The sequence below is a fragment of the Pogona vitticeps genome, chromosome 3 (genome assembly GCF_051106095.1).
Source record: "Pogona vitticeps strain Pit_001003342236 chromosome 3, PviZW2.1, whole genome shotgun sequence".
In the NCBI taxonomy this organism is placed as follows: Eukaryota; Metazoa; Chordata; class Lepidosauria; order Squamata; family Agamidae; genus Pogona; species Pogona vitticeps.
Window position 1 is genome coordinate 219,320,602 of NC_135785.1, and position 17,607 is coordinate 219,338,208.

Below are 17,607 nucleotides of genomic sequence, written 5' to 3' on the forward strand. Positions count from 1 at the left end.
CCAGCTAGGTCCGGGATTCCCCCCGGGGAGCAGACCGAGCGGAGAGGACCAGGTCTCACCTGGAACGGTCTGAATTTGCAGGAAGAAGCGCCACCTGTTCTTCTGCGGCCGGGGCTAGGGCTTCTAAGCAGAGGGAGCCCTTGAAAGCGGCTTCATTTAAGACCGCGCGTTGCAACCGAGACTTGCTCGAAGGTGCCCACGTCCGCTTTTTCTTTCTTTCTCTTTTTTGGGGGGGGCGCTTGGGGACTTTTTTTGCAACGGGACTCCCGCTCGCTTCTATCCCTTTCTGCGACGGACTGGGCTCTTTAGCGGATCCCTTTGGAGGATGTCTTTGTGGGCTCGAGTAGGAATCGTGGGTACTCTCGCTTACTGCTTGCACGACAAGGGGCGAGTCCTGGCCGAACCGAGGAGGAGCAGAAGCCGGGCTGGGGAAGGAGGCGCCGGCGGCGGCGACGTCAAGAGCAGTGACCGGCCGGAGCTGAAACTGGTCCAGGTCCTCTTTCGGCACGGAGCGCGCACTCCTCTCAGGCCGATCCCAGACGTGGAGCAGGTAAGGGGGATGCTGGGGCGAGCTTTCCCTTCGGGGTACGGAGGACCGTAACATCGCCCAACACTCCTGGAGTTATTGGGAAGCGGGGAGCTGGAGACGGTGATAAACCCGAAGGGATCCTACCAGGCTTTCCTGTCTCCAGAAGTTGTCGGACTACAAGTCCCAGAATCCCTGGCTGTTGGCCATGCTGGGTGTGGCTTCTGGGAGGTGAAGTCCAATAACGTCTAGAGAGCCTCAGGGTGGAAATCCTTGCAGTAAAGTTTTCTCCCTGCCTCTGATACGTTGTCTCCGCAGTCTTTCAGTAAGAGCCTTATAGATTGTTGCTATCATCATCATCATTTTGTACAAAGAATCTTAATTTTTAATACATGGACCATAAACATGCTGTGATTTTACATGTGCATAGTTTAATTACATAACTGAACCTGATGCATTGCTGCTAACTGGCAAGGCATAGGTTAGATTAATAGGTGTGCATCTTGTTAGTTAGTAGCTATCTACTGTGGTGTGTTACACAATTTAGACTGCATGCATATAAGTCACCAAAAGTATGTTGGCCCATGTCTGAAAAACGAATTCCCAGTGGGGTAACAGGCTGTATGAGAGACTATATTTTACAATTGCCTACTAAATTCATGTAGGAACATGTAGGTTTTGGCAATTCTTCCTGCTGCCAATAGTTAATCATCACTATCTTAGGAATGCAGGGATGGAAGGATCCCTATGGATTGTCAAGTCCAGCCTCTTACAGCTTTTAAAGGTGTAGTAATTTTTGAGCTGAGGTGAAAGCACTTAGGCATAGCAGTTGCACACTGGAGAAAAGAGAAGGTAGTAATAGTGTATCTACTAACCTGAGAATAAACCCACTGAATTACAGTCATGTATATATGAATTAACATTCATGGGAATATATGGTAGTAGTGCTCCACCTCCATTGTTTGTTCAGGATAACCCCAGTGATAACGTGTGTGTGTGTGTGTGTGTGGAACCATGAGATCGATTGCTTTGTTCTTATGACGACTGCCTTCCACCTTTTGTTTTTTAATCATTAAGTCATGTCCGACTCTTTGTGACCCCATGGACCAGAGCACACCAAGCCCTCCTGTCTTCCACTGCCTCCTGGAGTTTGATCAAATTCATGTTGTTAGCTTCGATGACACTGTCCAACCATCTCATTCTCTGTCGTCCCCTTCTCCTCTTGCCTTCACACTTTCCCAACATCAGGGTCTTTTCCAGGGAGTCTTCTCTTCTCATGAAATGGCCAAAGTATTGGAGCCTCAGCTTCAGGATCTGTCCTTCCAGTGAGCACTCAGGGTTGATTTCCTTCAAAACGGATTGGTTTGTTCTCCTTGCAGTCCAGGAGACTCTCAAGAGCCTCCTCCAGCACCACAATTCAAAGGCATCAACTCTTTGGTGGTCAGTTTTCTTTATGTTCCAGCTCTCACTTCCATACATCACTACAGGGAAAACCATAGCTTTGACTATGCAGACGTTTGTTGGCAAAGTGATGTCTCTGCTTTTTATGATGCTTTCTAGGTTTGTCATCGCTTTCCTCTCAAGAAGCAGCCATCTTTTAATTTCATGGCTGCTGTCAACATCTGCAGTGATCATGGAGCCCAAGGAGCTAAAATCTGTCACTGCCTCCATATCTTCCCCTTCTATTTGCCAGGAGGTGATGGGACCACTAGCCGTGATCTTAGTCTTTTTGATGTTGAGCTTCATACCATTTTTGCACTCTCCTCTTTCACCCTCATTAAGAGCTTCTTTAAGTCCTCTTCACTTTCTGCCATCAGAGTGGTATCATCTGCATATCAGAGGTTGTTGATATTTCTTCCGGCAATCTTAATTCTGGCTTGGGTGTCATCTAGTCCAGCCTTTCGCATGATGTATTCTGCATATATGTTAAATCAGCAGGGAGACAATATATAGCCTTTCCCAATTTCAAACCAATCAGTTGTTACATATCCAGTTCTAACTATTGCTTCCTGTCCCACATATAAATTTCTCAAGAGATAGATAAGGTGGTCTGGCACTCCCATTTCTTTTAGGACTTGCCATAGTTTGCTGTGGTCCACACAGTCAATGGCTTTTGTGTAGTCAATGAAGCAGAAGTAGAATTTTTTTAACACTCTGGCTTTCTCCATAATCGAGCGCATGTTAGCAATTTGGTCTCTAGTTCCTCTGTCCCTTCGAAACCCGTCTTGTACTTCTGGATTTGTACACCTTTACAAAGTTCAAAGTACAAAAATGACTATCTTACCTTTGACCTTAGGATGCTGATAAAGTTCACTATAAATTCTCTGCTAAAGTGTACAGATGATGGAAACAACTGTGTAGTTGGCATTTAGCTAGGAGGACACAGACTATTGGTAGAGTTAGGGAAGGGGACTCCGCATAATTCAGTATTTTTGTGATTTGATTACAGCTTACACAGCACGTTGATACGATATTTTCCAAAGAAATATCTTCTGTTCTCAGTTGTGTGCTGCAACAACCCAGATACCAGCACTGACAACTACTGCCTAAGTTCCTACTAATTTTTGTCCCTGGAAGGTCATATGTGCTATATGGGTCAATGAGGATCTACTTTAATTTAGGTTTAGTGCTATCAGGTTGTTTCTTGTGATCCTGTGAATAAATGACATCTGAAAAGTTCTATCTTTAATACCCTTGCTCTTGTTTTAGAAACAAATTATTTAATACCACCTTTTTCATTATTTTTGAAAGCTGAGATCTTATTTTATGAATGTTAATGTGCCTATAGTCTTGATATACACCATGAAGAATTCATTTACTTAGGTTTTGTACAGCCATCCTATAATTTCAAGAGGAACGTGCAAAAATAAATATAGGGCCAATCAGAAGAGTAATGAATTATAGCAAAAAAACACACCCTACAACAACAACAAAAAACCCTACTGGCTCTGGATTTCTGTAAAGCCTTTTGATTGTGTCAGTTGGGAATTTCTACATAATTCTTTGGGGTGTTATAAATTTAGCCTTAAATTTACATCAGTATTAAATTCAATTTATTTCATGATGCATTCTAGGCTTTGGATAAACCAGGGGTTTGAAGAGTTTCAGGCCTAAAGAGGGACTTCATAGGGAGTGCCCTCTCTTACTCTGGCTATTCACTTTTGTGACAGAATTGTTTGCTTCATATATAAGGGCAAATGCATATTAAGAATTCAACTCATGTCGTCAGTTTATATGCTAATGATGCAATAGTGATGGAATGAGTGCTGTAGAAACAATCCCTCATATTAAAAGGAATTCTCTGAGATTGCAAGACTCCAGGTAAATTTTAGGAAACTGCTGTAACGCTCTTCAGTATACTCCCATCACCACAAATTTTAATATCTCACAGGTTTAAATATTTAGGAGTCTTCATAGCTAAAAAGCTCACCAAGCTTCTCAGATCTAACTGTGTGGTGTTTTTTTTTTTTTTAAACCAAACTAGATATTGAAAAATGAAATAAATATAGGCTATCATTATCAAGCCATACTGCTTCAGTTAAGATAATTATTTTAACCAAGTTCACTTATCCTTTTGATATCCTACCTTTAAAAATTCAGGGTGCCACATTTAAAATTTGGCAGAAGGGAATCAAAGTTTTATCTTGAATAGGAAAGACCCTAGAATAGCTAAGTCAGTTCATTACCATTCCATCAGCAAAAGGGGCTGGGGTAGCCATTGCTGTGCGCATATTACAAAGCCTATCAACTTTATCATTCCCTAGCTCAGTGGTTCCCAACCTTGTCCTTGGACTGCAACTCCCAGAAAACCCCTGGCCAGCACAGCTAGTGGTGAAGGCTTCTGGGAGTTGCAGTCCAAGAACATTTGTGTTATCTAAAAGTGTGAATCACTGCTCTAACTGAAATAAACAAAGCAGCAGTACCAACATTTTATTTGTTGTTGATTGAGGCAGATCTGGGCTCTTCAACGGGGCTGCATGAGTTGTGGGCACATGAACAGATTAAAATTAATCAGTAGAAATCGTTGGAGATGTTCACAACATTTCCATATAAAGGGATTTCTACTAGTGCTTGGGAGACTGCTTTGAAAATACTCTAAAAATTGTATCCAGCCCCACTTCAGCTCTCACATATCAACCCTGCAGTGCCAGATATGTGTTGGAGAGGCATTTCAGCACCTTTGGTGGCTTTGCAAAAAAGTAGACCAGGTTTTGGGAAGAGGTGTTTAATGGATAAATACAGTTACAAATCAGTCCATCACTAAAGCTCTGGAAGTAGCATTTCTTACCCTTTTCTTAGGGGAGGATGCGTTAAGTTCACATAAACATCTAATAGGCCATCTTCTAGTAGCTGCAAGACAGGCTACAGTTAAATAGTGGAAAGGTATGCAGGGAGTGTCAGTCACAGCAGGGTACGCTAGAGTGGGGCAGATGGCACTCTAGGGAAAATTAACCACCAAACTGCATGTAGATAAAGAGATAAATCACTTGGATTCCGTTGCAGCAGACTGGCACCCTCTCATTATTTATATGAGTAGAATAAGTAATAAGTGACTCCCCAAAGCATATGGGATTTACTGATCTTTATAACATTATTTGGACTATTATAATTTTCTCAGGAAAGCCTTTTCATAAGATTTTGGATATGACTCTGATGCAGGGGATGAGAAGGGGATAGGGGAGGGAAGAAGGGTATACAAATATATGAATTTATTTATTGATTAATATTAATATTGTCATTGTTAATTTAATAAATTTAAATGGCAAAAAAACAAAAAGAAAAACTAAGCCCAAGAGAACTTTTATGACCAGTTACAGCAGTGGTACCCAACCTTGGTTTCCCAGACATTCTTGGACTGTAAGTCCCAGAATCCTTTGCCATTAGCTGTGCTTCTAGGAGATGCAGTCAAAGTACGTCTTGAGACCCAAGATTGGGAACCACAGATTTACAGGATACAGCAGGTGCCTGTACATTGCTGATCTGCATTAACAGTCTCACTTTTTTCTGTAAGGTCGATGGTGCAGTGTGCTAGCAGTGGGCATCTGGTTATATCGTTAGGTTTTGGGTTCTGTTTTGACCAGACAAAGAATCAGTCATTAAAATAGATAAAAAATGAACAAGTGACAGTAATGAGGCACTATAATTTCTGCTTGCTTGGTTCATGAATCATAACAAAACATCTATGTGATTTACTCTTGATTTTGTAACTGGCCTGGAATTAATGGTTATTTTCAGAGGTACCTTGATCCAGGAACATGTTTCTCTCCCGGGCTGTAAAGGGAGCCTCTTTCTTATGGTGAAATCTGATAATAAACAAACTTAATATACTGTCTGAAGTGGAAGGAAATGCAAGTGTGTTTGTAAACAACGTGAGAATTGCCATCACTTGGAAGAATTCTCTGTATTAAATTGATGTGTTGCAGCATTTCTAGCGGTAATTGTTTGACACACAGGATGCTGGGCAAAACACAATTTGTCAAGCCTTGCTTTTGTGACTTTATAGCTACTGGGAGCATTTTGACTCATCACTTTTGCTTCTTTAAGAAGCGGAATAGCTGAGCGTAGCATTGAAACACAGACAATTTCTGGCAGCCATACCAAAGTTGTTCTGCAGCACTTCCTGCAGCCACATGTTTGTACATTTCAAAAGGCAGCCCTGAAATATACAGATTATGAAAGTTGGCATGTTATTTTTCTCTGTCTTCAAGCAGCTCACACTATGAACACTCATTTGCCATGCTTGAGGCCACCACATTTCTTCATAGAATTAGATTAATATTTTTGTAGTTCAGGTTTGAAAACTTGTGGCCCACCAGATGTTTTGGAACATCTGCCCAAGCTAGCTGACAATGATGGGAGTGGCAGTCGAACATCTGGAAGGCCTGCCATGTGTTCACCTTGTTCTAACCATTTAAAACTTCTGGTTTCTTAATCAAACACTCTCCCCTTGTTGAAATAGGTGGAGTGGGACCCTGCTCTCTTGGAAACTCCTGCTGAAACTCAGTTTGACTACACAGTTACTGATCTGAATGGCGGGCCACAGCCTCCTTCCCCTTATGAAGAAAACTACAGAAAAATTACACTGAAGGTGAAACAAACATATTTTTCTTCCAAAAAATTGTATTTGCTTGTCATCTTTTAGCAGTTTTCAATTGCACATTTTTTTTGTCTCCAGGGTGGTGTATTTGCAGGGCAACTTACAAAAATAGGCATGCAGCAGATGTTTACACTGGGGAAACGGCTAAGGAGACATTACATTGAGGAGACCAGCTTCCTCTCACCTGCATTTAAACCGTCAGAGGTCTTGTGAGTCTTTTAACTCAGCAGTTTTCTTTGTTACTGTTATTTCTTCTCTTTGACTATCATTTGCCTCTGCCCTCCATCACATAAACCTTAGCAGATCGCTTTACCAGGATTTATTTGCTTTTTTCTTTCTTACTTACACTTTAGATATATAAACAAAGAAAGAATGGAGAGAGTATGTAATGAAAACAAAATAAAAACAGTAGGAGTAATACTGTAGCACGTCAAAGCATATTAAAACCATCAAAAAAAAAAATAGAAGAATGCTAAGATCTAAAAGCACTGAAAGTTGTTCTTAAAATGCCTGTGAGAAACAAAAGACCTTCACTTACTACAGAAAAGTCCCTGATGTAGATACCAGGCAGGCATCTTTGGGGAGGGCATTCCACAGATGGAGTATCACCACTGAAAATGCTCTGTCGCTCCCTTGAGTAGGGCTTCAGATGATGAATTGAAGGTATGTTTAATTGGCCCCTCCCAGAGATTTTTTTTTTTTTTTTTTTTTTTTTTTTTTTTTTTTGCTAAGAAACCTTAACACAGAGAAGTGGCCATCAAGTAACTCTGTCTACCAAACTGAGGATTGTTACAGAGCTTGGTAGGAACAGGTGGTACTTAGAGCTGACGACAGTTCCTCTGAGTGGTGAACTCCTCACAGCTATCACTGGTCAGGTGGCACATAAAGCAGTAGTCATCTCTTTGCTCCATTTCATTGGCTACCTTCTGTTTTTCAGCATCCGTTCCTCTAATATTGTTCGGAATCTGGAGTCCACACGATGTTTGCTAGCTGGGCTGTTCCAACAGCAGAAAGAAGGTTAGCAGTGAAGGGGAGCATCTCATTGCTCTTTTCTCAGTCCTAGCTTATGTTACCTCACATCCTTATGCCACAGTACTCTTTCAAGATAATCTTCCTTTTGCTCATCCCTGTCATTCCATGTTCTGGAGCATTCGGTTAGATTATACTGGGGTGGGTCCAGGGCCAAATTTCAATCTGACTGAGCCTCATGGACCCATAGCTGTGGTGGTAGTTTAAAAAATCCTGCATCAGCTTTCATGCAATGTTCACAGTTCCCACGTGTCTAGTTTTAATTTTTATTTTAATGACAGCGCTACTGAATTATGTATGACAGGAGGGCACAAGTAATCATGCAGAGGTATAGATTGTGTATGGCCCATTCCTGGACTATATTTACACTGTAAATGGGAAGAACAGTAATTTTGCAATTAACATGGGACTGTAGGTGCAGGAGCACTCAGTCCCCCTGCTATGACTCCCAAGGAAGCATCTGTATTGGCGTAGATATATTTTTTGCTTGAGTAAGTTACAGTCTTCAAGTCTCAATCTTGTGTTGAAATAACAAAAAAAAAATTGATTTCAGAAAATGGGCAAGAAGAGAGAAATATTCAGCTGCAATTTTAATTCTTCAAGTGCCCCTCTGTATAGTCACACACACGACTACTGTGCCTGCACAGATCCATAGTAGGAACCTGCTTTCTAGATAGTACGTGGTCACAGGAATGTGCCACGGAATTTGCATCAGCTCCAGGAGACAGAAGCATGGCTGGCGGTGATAATGATGTGGGCCATTTTAACTGGGTACATACACTTTCCCCAATCTGGTGGCCTGTGGCTGTTTTGAACTCTGAATCATCTCATGGTGAGGGGTTATGAGCAATGAAGTCTGAAGCTTCTGAAGGGCACCAGTGAAGAGCAGGTTCATGCATGCAATCAAATTAGCTGACTTAGAATGACCCTGGACTTCAGTCTTAGTTCTTGAAAGAACAAAGATGCACAAGGCTTCTGGAGACCTGGGTTAAAATCTCCATCTTAGCCATGAAAAATCAATGAGTGAGCTCATGAGAAGAGGGACATTAGTGTAACAAATAAAACATTGCTGTGTTAATTATGGCACTTTCTAGTTTCTCATGGCAAGTCCCTGCATTGTTCATCATTAGCTGTGTTGACTGAGGGGGCTGGAAGCTGCAGTTCAGCAACATGCAGGGAACCATGCATTTATAGGCCTCTGCCCCCTGCATGTTGACCTGTTGTGGCATGCCTGCTTCATGAACTTTTGGCAGTGCAAACAGCTGTCCTGTGACCTCTATGCTCAGGCAGAGCAAGCAGACATGAATGTCTGAGTCAGGCCTTGTTCATCCTGCAAGCAGCACCTTTCTTGTATCAATTCTCACTGCATCTGGCCAGGCTTGGGGAAAAACTGAAGGGGAAAATTAATGCAAGAAGAAAGGATTAGGGGTTTACAGGAAACAAAAGAGGAAAAGAGCAATTAGCGGGCAGTCATGAGAAAATCCAGAATTTTATATATATATATATATATATATATATATATATATATATATATATATACACACACACACACACACACACACACACACACACACACACACACACACACACACACACACACACACACACACACACACACACACACACACACACACACACACACACACACACACACACACACACACACACACACACACACACACACACACACACAGAGAGAGAGAGAGAGAGAGATACAGAAGAATTAAAGGGGGACAAAAGAAATGTTTAAAAGTACAATACTGGAATTCAGAAATCTGCTATGTGTATGTATACTGCTTTCAAAAGGGAAATTTGTACAGAACTCAAATTTCTTGCAAAGCTGGTATTGTTGTGCCTGAGCTTAACAAAACCTGATTGCAGGGAACCATTAGGAAAAGAAGAATCATCTGCGCTTCAGTCTGGTTTTAGAAACCCAAGTATTTATAATGGTGGTTGTTAACTGTTTTCATTAGGATAATAGCTTGCTGTGCTGTAAATTAATTTATAAGCAAGAGAATCATATGGTATGAGTCACTATATGGAAACAGAGTTGAATATATCACCAGGAACTATCTGAAGGCACATGTTAATAACTAGCCTATTTTATTTAGCATTTAGCACAGTGGGCCTTTGCCTTATTAGTTTGTAGGCATGATCTAATGATGGCTGGGAGCAGAAATGTAATTGAAAGAAAGCTTTGCATGTCTTTAAGTGAAGAGGAAGTTCCCTAATGAGCTTTGCACAGATGATGCTAGAGATGGGTAAGAGGTTGTCCTAACACCTAAAATCCAATATGTGGCTCTAAGGTTATAAATGATATTAAATTGGTATGAAATGCAGGATGTGTTAGAATTAATTCTAACATCTTAAGGCTTAAATCATTAATTCAAAGTGTATTAGAATGATTCATTTTTTAATCTATCATCCAGGACCTATTACCATAGTTACAGATGAAGCCCAATCTGAAATCCTTTATCCCAATCCGATGAACTGCCAGCGACTGAAACAGATGAACCGGTAAGTTACCACAGTGTTTCTGAAGGCATGGCAGATTCCCTGTTAAGTGCAGGGAAATGTTGGAACCCATTGAGCAGGACCTTGAAAAAGAAAAACAGCAAAATCTTTTATAAGGCCAGTTGATTATCAAAGGCAGTATGTGCCACTGAATTGTTGTTGTTTTTTTAACTGTGCTTTTCTGGAAATAGTTCACTACACTTTTGGGGTGAGGTTTGCCTTCTCTTGGATGCTTTAATTGTTGCAGCAACATTTCAGTGGTTGAAATAGGCCCAAGATTGTTACCTGCTTTGTCCTTCTCCATTATGATGAGGTGACTTTCATATTGGGCCAGTGAAGCTGCAGCAAGCTTTAAAGAATGCTTACACAACATTTTACTATATCCCCAAAATTGCTGCTGTTGAAAACAGGAACAAGAAAGGGAGCAACAGTTGCCTACCTTATATAGCTTCAATATTTTACTTATTGTCTGTTTAGACAATAGTGGTAATATAGCTGTAGTTCTGGGAAACTTTGAAAACTGTTTCATTCCTGCCACATTCATTCATTCATATATATATGAATGAAGATGGATAGTGTGCGTAAATGTGATAGAAATACATAGATATATATATTTGCAACATAAATATATATGTAAATTTCTCTCACATTTATGCCCCACTTTTTCACAAAAAAGTAATGCTCATTGTAGGTGACAGAAAAGAATGATAGGATTGTAGAACTGAAAGGAACCTCAGATGACACTGAGTCCAACCTCCTTCCACTGCAGGATAAAAAAATAGATTAAAATAGAGAAGACTATCTGAAACAGTGATTGACTGTCGTGGTGGCTGGGTAAAATGCTGCACAGTGCCAAGTTAACTCAGACAAATATGTATTGTATGTTTGCATGGTAAACCTGGGGGAGATGAGCCAATACAATAAGCTTTTAAAAAACTGGGAATACCTAGTGTTGTGTAGTGGATAGAGTGCCAAAATAGGGCTCAGGAGGCCTGGGTTCGAATTCCCACTCAACCATGAAAGTTCATTGGGGGTCTGGAACTGGTAAAACCACTCCTCAAATATCTCACTTACCTTACTTATTAGAGCTGGTATAAGTTGGTTCTGACTTGATGGCACATAATAATAAAGTCATTGAACTTATTTCCTTAAGAATATTTATAGTGACATCCTTTTAAGGTTATTTGTCAAAGGTGTTTATGAGAAATGCCAGGTATTAAGATAAGATCATCTTAATGGGGAGGTGTTACTAGAGACCAAGACCATCCACCATCTTGTATTCTCGATCACCATATATGGACATGAAAGCTAAACAGTAAAGAAAACTGATAGGAAAAATTGTTTTGTTTGAAATTTGGTGCTGGAGGGGAGCTTTGCAGATACCATGGAGAGTCAGAAAGACGAACAAGTGGGTCCTGGAGCAAATCAAGCCTGAACTTTCTCTGGAAAACCCCCCTATGAAACTGAGGCCAAAACAATATTCTTTTCCTTGACAGAGACGGGTTGCACAGTGCTCATTTGCAGCCAGATATCTCTGAGGATCTGAATACAATTAAAGAAAAGATGGGCATTGCCAACCAGAAAGCAGTGGACTTCTTTCTCCTTTTTGACAACATCTTGGCAGAACAGGTAATATTGTGTCTTCATAAAAACAGTCCCTGCTTTCTTCAACTATCCACGAGATACTTAGCGGCCTGTGATAGAAGCTGCGCTGAAGGCAGAAGAAGCAAATAATGATTAAACAATCAAACTGAACTTCCCTCGTAATAGTAGAAAGATGACCAAGGCAATTTGGACAAGTAAGGGAACCAGCTTTCTTCTTTCACACCACTCTTCAGGAGACTTGTGGCACAGGGGTTAAACTACAGAACTGCATTGCAGACTGCTCACAACCTGAATTCGATCCCAACAAGTTCAGGAGGTCAGTTCAAGGTTGACTCAATCTTTCATCCTTCTGAGGTTGGTAAATTGAGTAGAGTGGACTCTCGACTTACAGACGGCTCGACTTACAGACTTTTCGAGTTACAGACTTCTCTGGCTGCAAAATTTAGGTTCGACTTGCAGCCAGAGGATCGACTTACAGACCAGAAAAAAAACAAAATGGAACAAAAACGGCCGGTTACGGATTAATCGGTTTTCAATGCATTGTAGGTCAATGGAGACTCGACCTACAGAATTTTCGACCTGCAGCCACCATTCCAATACGGATTAATTCCGTAAGTAGAGGGTCCACTGTACACGACTTGTTGGGGGGGGGCAATGTGTAGCATGCATAATAGACTGCCTAGGGAGTGCTTTAAGTGCTATGGGGCAGTATATGAACAGCACCCTTCAGAACCCTCAGCTCTTCTATGAGGCCTTAGGCTTAACCCTTTAACCCTTATGTGCAATCATAGCCAGCTTTTAAAGTTTCCACTCTTACCACATTCTCATGTCTCTATTGCCATCCATTGATATCTCTCCTTTGATCTCTTCCACTATTGCCTCTTTTAGGCTTTAAAGTCTATCTCTTGCAAATTCTGCCAACTATTATGTACCCCAATGATACCAGCAATTTCTGTGGGCCCAGTTCTGGAGCTTATTCAGAGTGCACCTTTGCCTCCCTGTCCCCCAAGTTACTGCATGTTTTACTCCACACAGGGGAAAGTTTGTGTTTTGGAAGATTTAGAGGCGACAGCTGTAGAAATAGAAGCAATAGCAAAGCATGGATCCAGTCAAGAGTCCCAACTAGATTGAGCCATGCGAATGAATAGGATTCAGTGGTGATTAGCCCATTCATTATGTGATTTAGGACTAGCAACTGAATTTAGATCTCTAGCGTAATAAATCACTTACAATATCAATCGGTAAACTGCATTTAAACCTAGTATTTCTCAGAAACTCAAGAGATGAAAGGATATTTCTGTGGCTTTCTAACTTACCACACTCAAAGCCCTGTTTCAGTCCTTGTTGATTGAGCCTGTGCTTTGCAAGTAATGGACACAACATCACATTCATGTGGGATGTTGACCAGGCCCAGGGAATCTTTCTGCCACCCTAAATAAACGGAAAATGCTTCCTAGAATAAATGGAGCACTTTCTTGATCTGTGCAGTGCATAGGAAAATAAGCAGTACTGAGTGAGCTTTCTCTCGAGGATTGCTTGCTGTTCCTGACCTTCTCATTGAAGATTCAAGGAACTCAAGGTTCCATTCCACATAGTTCAAAAACGCGTCTCACAGCACACCATACAGTGGATTCATACAAGATATGCCCTATCCTGACTTCATCTGTTGGGAAATGTGTCCAATTACTCTCTACTGAAAGATCATCATTAAGCAGGTTCTAAGCACCTCCTGTTCCAGCTATGGAAATGCTAGCAGAAGTCTGTTCATACTGAGGGCCAGGGGGCAGTCTTACTCTAGAGATTTAGAGAAGGATATGAAACATTCCTCTCTTAACACAGCTTTGGCCCTACAGATGCTCTTGAACTGCAGTTCCCATGATCCCTTACCATGAACTGTTCCGGGCAGGGCTCATGTATGCCAGAAACATCTGAAAGTACTCAAGCTGCCCAAATGTAACTTAAAAAAAAACCCAACAACAGACATCTAAGTTCTGATTACATACTGACTTCAAGGCATCTAAGTAATAAATGCGTATGTGGGTCATCCATGGCTCATCTTGGGCCGTTGTCTGCTTTCCATTGCCAAATCATGGGCTCTAGTGGCTTGTTGGTTTATTTTTCACTTTACTTTTTTTTTTTCAGGCACATGATCTACCAAGTTGCCCTGTTCTAAAGCATTTTCAGCAAACAATTGAGAAGAGAGCTGTGGACTTGCTCCTTTATATAACAAAATGCAATTTAAGGTGAGGAAACCTGGGGTTGGCAAGGCAAAGTGCTAAGTGAAAAGGAATGATATGCAGATGCTTGTGCCAGAAAGGATTCCTTCACTATTGATGTAAAACACTGTCGGCTTGTGTTGGCTAGTAGTGTATGCTGCTGTTAGTACCTAATCCCTTTTACTTTTAGATCAACTCCAGTTTCCCTGAAAAGTGTTAAGCCAGTTATGTGGAACTGTTTAAAGATGTTGCAATGGGGAAAGTTGAAGCCTTGCAAAGAAAAGAAAGGAAAAAAAGAATTCAACCTTGTTTTTCTCTCTCCTGTAGGGAGAATCTTCAGATGTCTGTTGGCCCCCTTCTCCATGCAGTAGAAGAAAACATTAAGGAGGCAGTAGATCCTTCTTCTGCAGTCAAAACCAGGTACAAAGATTAAAAATCCCCATCATTTTCTCTTGCCCGCCTGCCCTTTTTGCAGCCTATTATGCATAGTCTAGAAGAACTCAGTTGGCAAGGCTCATCCTGTACTGTATAATATGAAATCATTAAAAGAAAAGTGGAACAAGCCAGACATTGGATTAAAATGCCAGAGTAGGAGAGGCCTGTTAAAATATATCTTTTCCATGATAGATTTTGGGAAGACAAGAGGAAACCATGAGAGTTTAAGAAACTGACACTGTTGGGATTTCAGCGTAATAGCAGTCCTGGATCAGACCAAAGGCTTAGGCATTCTTACCATTCTGTCCGTATGTGGACTAGCCAGATGCTCATGGGAAGATCACAAGGGGGTGAGCACAGTAGCACCTTTCCAGTTATGTTTTTTTTTTTCCTGCAACTGATATTTAGAGGCATGTTGCTTCTGATGCTAGAGGTGGCGTATAACTATTCTAACAGGCATTGATAGCTTCATTACCAACAAATTTGTGTAATTCTCTTTCAAAGCTACAGCACACCCCCTCATATTTCATAAATATTTTAGTATATCTTTTCATGTGACAACACTGAGTAAATGACACTTGGCTACAATGTAAAGCAGTGAGTATACAGTTTGGATAACAGTGTAAATGTGTGGTCCTCTCAAAATAACGCATCACACAGCCATTAATGTCTAAACCGCTGGCAACAAAAGTGAGTACACCCCTAAGTGACAATGTCCAAATTGAGCGCAAATTGTCAATATTTTGTGTGGCCACCATTATTTTCCAGCACTGCCTTAACCCCCCTGGGCGTAGAGTTCACCAGAGCTTCACAGGGTACGACTGGATTCTTCTTCTCCATGACAACATCACACAGCTGGTGAATGTTAGAGACCTTACACACCTCCACCTTCCATTTCAGGATGCCACACACGTACTCAATAAGGTTTAGGTCTGGAGACATGCTTGGCCAGTCCATCACCTTTACCCTCAGCTTCTTTAGCAAGAGTCATTTGGGAGGTGCATTTGGGGTCATTATGTTGGAATACTACCCTGTGGCCCAGTCTCCAAAGGGAGAGAATCATGCTTTGCTTCAGTATGTCACAGTACATGTTGGCATTCATGGTTCCCTCAATGAACTGTAGATTCCCAGTGCCAGCTGAACTCATGCAGCTCCAGACCATGACACTCCCACCACCATGCTTCACTGTAAGCACAACACACTTGTCTTTGTACTCACCTGGTTGCTGCCACACATGCTTGACACCATGTGAACCAAGTAGGTTTATCTTGGTGTCACCAGACCACAGGACATGGTTCCAGAAATCCATGTCCTTAGTCTCCTTGTCTGCAGCAAACCATATGTGGGCTTTCTTGTGCATCATCTTTAGAAGAGGCTTCCTTCTGGGATGACAGCCGTGGAGACCAATTTGATGCAGTGTGCGGCATATGGTCTGAGCACTGACAGGCTGACCCCCCACCCCACCCCTTCAGCCTCTGCAGCAGTGTTGGCAGCACTCATGTCTATTTGCCAAACCCAACCTCTGGATACAACACCGATTACAGGCACTCATCTTCTTTGGTTGACCATGTCGAGGCCTGTTCTGAGTGGAACCTGTCCTGTTAAATCTCTGTATGGTCTTGGCCACCATGCTGCAGCTCAATTTCAGGCTTTTGGCAATCATCTTATAGCCTAGGCCATCTTTACGTAGAGCAACAATTCATTTTTTTCAGATCCTCGGATAGTTCATTACCCTTAAGTGCCATGTGGAACTTCCAGTGACCAGTCTGAGAGTGGGAGTGATAACACCTGCTCCCCCTTCACACCTGAGACTTGTGACACTAACAGGTCTCATGACACCAGGGAGGGAGAACAGCTACTTGGGCCCAATTTGGACATTGTCACTTAGGGGTGTACTCACTTTTGTTGCCAGTGGTTTAGACATTAGTGGTTGTGTGTTGTGTAATTTTTTACTGTTTGGTTTATCGAAGTACCCAAGTTCTGGTATTAACTAGCACTTTTGTTTCACCACATTCTCAGTGCAAGAGAAACACACATCTTAGTCATGCACCTTGATATATCTTTAAATTGGACTCTTAATTGAGTAAAGTCTGTTTGCAAGCAACCTAAAATAAACTTCAGTATCTTAAACATTGTGTAGCACACATAGGAAGTTTCAGATAAAGACATACAGTGAGGCTCTTGAGTGCAAAATCCAGAGAGATGAAAACCCATTGGTGCAAAATGTTCTTAATTTAGTCAAAAATGTGCTGATAAGACAAGACACTACCAACAGAGTTGATATGCATGCAAATAGACAAACTGAAGACGACTAATTGCTCATACACTATATATGTACTTGTGGCTAACTTAATACTGAACTTTGTTTATCTCATGTGTCCATGTAGGAAACTCATTCTGTATGCTGTCCATGATGTTACTCTCTTCCCACTGCTGATAGCCCTGGGAGTCTTTAATTCCAAATGGCCACCATATGCTGCAGACATAACATTGGAGCTCTACCAGCATTCCAAAGACTGGTTTATACGGTTGACCTATAATGGAGAGGTATGGACTCCCCTCTTACTGCTCTACTATGTGGCCTTGGCTGAGAGCTGGGCAGGTTGTAGATACCAAGTTCTTGATTTATGCTTCATGTGAATACTCAAGCCTGTAACAGATCCAGCAGCTTACTGAATCTAGTATGTCGGATCTCTTATTATCAGCTTCAGATTCTTTCACCTAGATGATTAAAAAACAACTTTAGTCCCTTTGTCAGGCGGGCACTATTGTTACAAAGAAGGCTGGGACGTGATGTTGAGCTCCTGGTTTCCAATCAGAATACTGTGTTTTCCCAAAAATAAGACAGGGTCTTATATTAATTTTTGCTCCAAAAATGCTCTAAGGCTTATTTCCAGGGGATTTTTTTATGTACAGCAATCTACATTTATTTAAATACAGTCATGTCATCTTCTTCCGGTTGCTGCACAATGGTGGAGGGCGGGGTTTCACCTAACTGCGGTTTATTTTAGGGGTAGGGCTTATATTAGGAGCGTCCTGAAAAATTATACTAGGGCTTATTTTCAGGTTAGGTCTTATTTTAGGGGAAACAGGGTAGCTGCCAAGGTCGAGATACAACAGGAGCACTAGTGTATTTGGCATGTTGCAGTCTTTCTCACTTTCATTGCACACTATTTCATTTTTTC

The 17,607-nt window shown here is 41.4% G+C and overlaps 1 protein-coding gene across 1 annotated transcript in view; it reads left to right on the forward strand.

Annotated features, from left to right (window-relative positions):
* Window positions 1-17,607, forward strand: part of ACP6 (acid phosphatase 6, lysophosphatidic) — a 20,853-nt gene continuing 3,246 nt past the window's right edge. Inside the window, exons 1-9 of the mRNA XM_072994000.2 lie at window positions 1-550; window positions 6,486-6,614; window positions 6,702-6,832; window positions 7,561-7,640; window positions 10,082-10,169; window positions 11,663-11,795; window positions 13,914-14,014; window positions 14,315-14,407; window positions 16,810-16,969. Coding sequence (XP_072850101.1) covers window positions 326-550; window positions 6,486-6,614; window positions 6,702-6,832; window positions 7,561-7,640; window positions 10,082-10,169; window positions 11,663-11,795; window positions 13,914-14,014; window positions 14,315-14,407; window positions 16,810-16,969 — 1,140 coding nt within the window. The 5' untranslated portion in view covers window positions 1-325. The remainder of the gene's footprint in view (window positions 551-6,485; window positions 6,615-6,701; window positions 6,833-7,560; window positions 7,641-10,081; window positions 10,170-11,662; window positions 11,796-13,913; window positions 14,015-14,314; window positions 14,408-16,809; window positions 16,970-17,607) is intronic.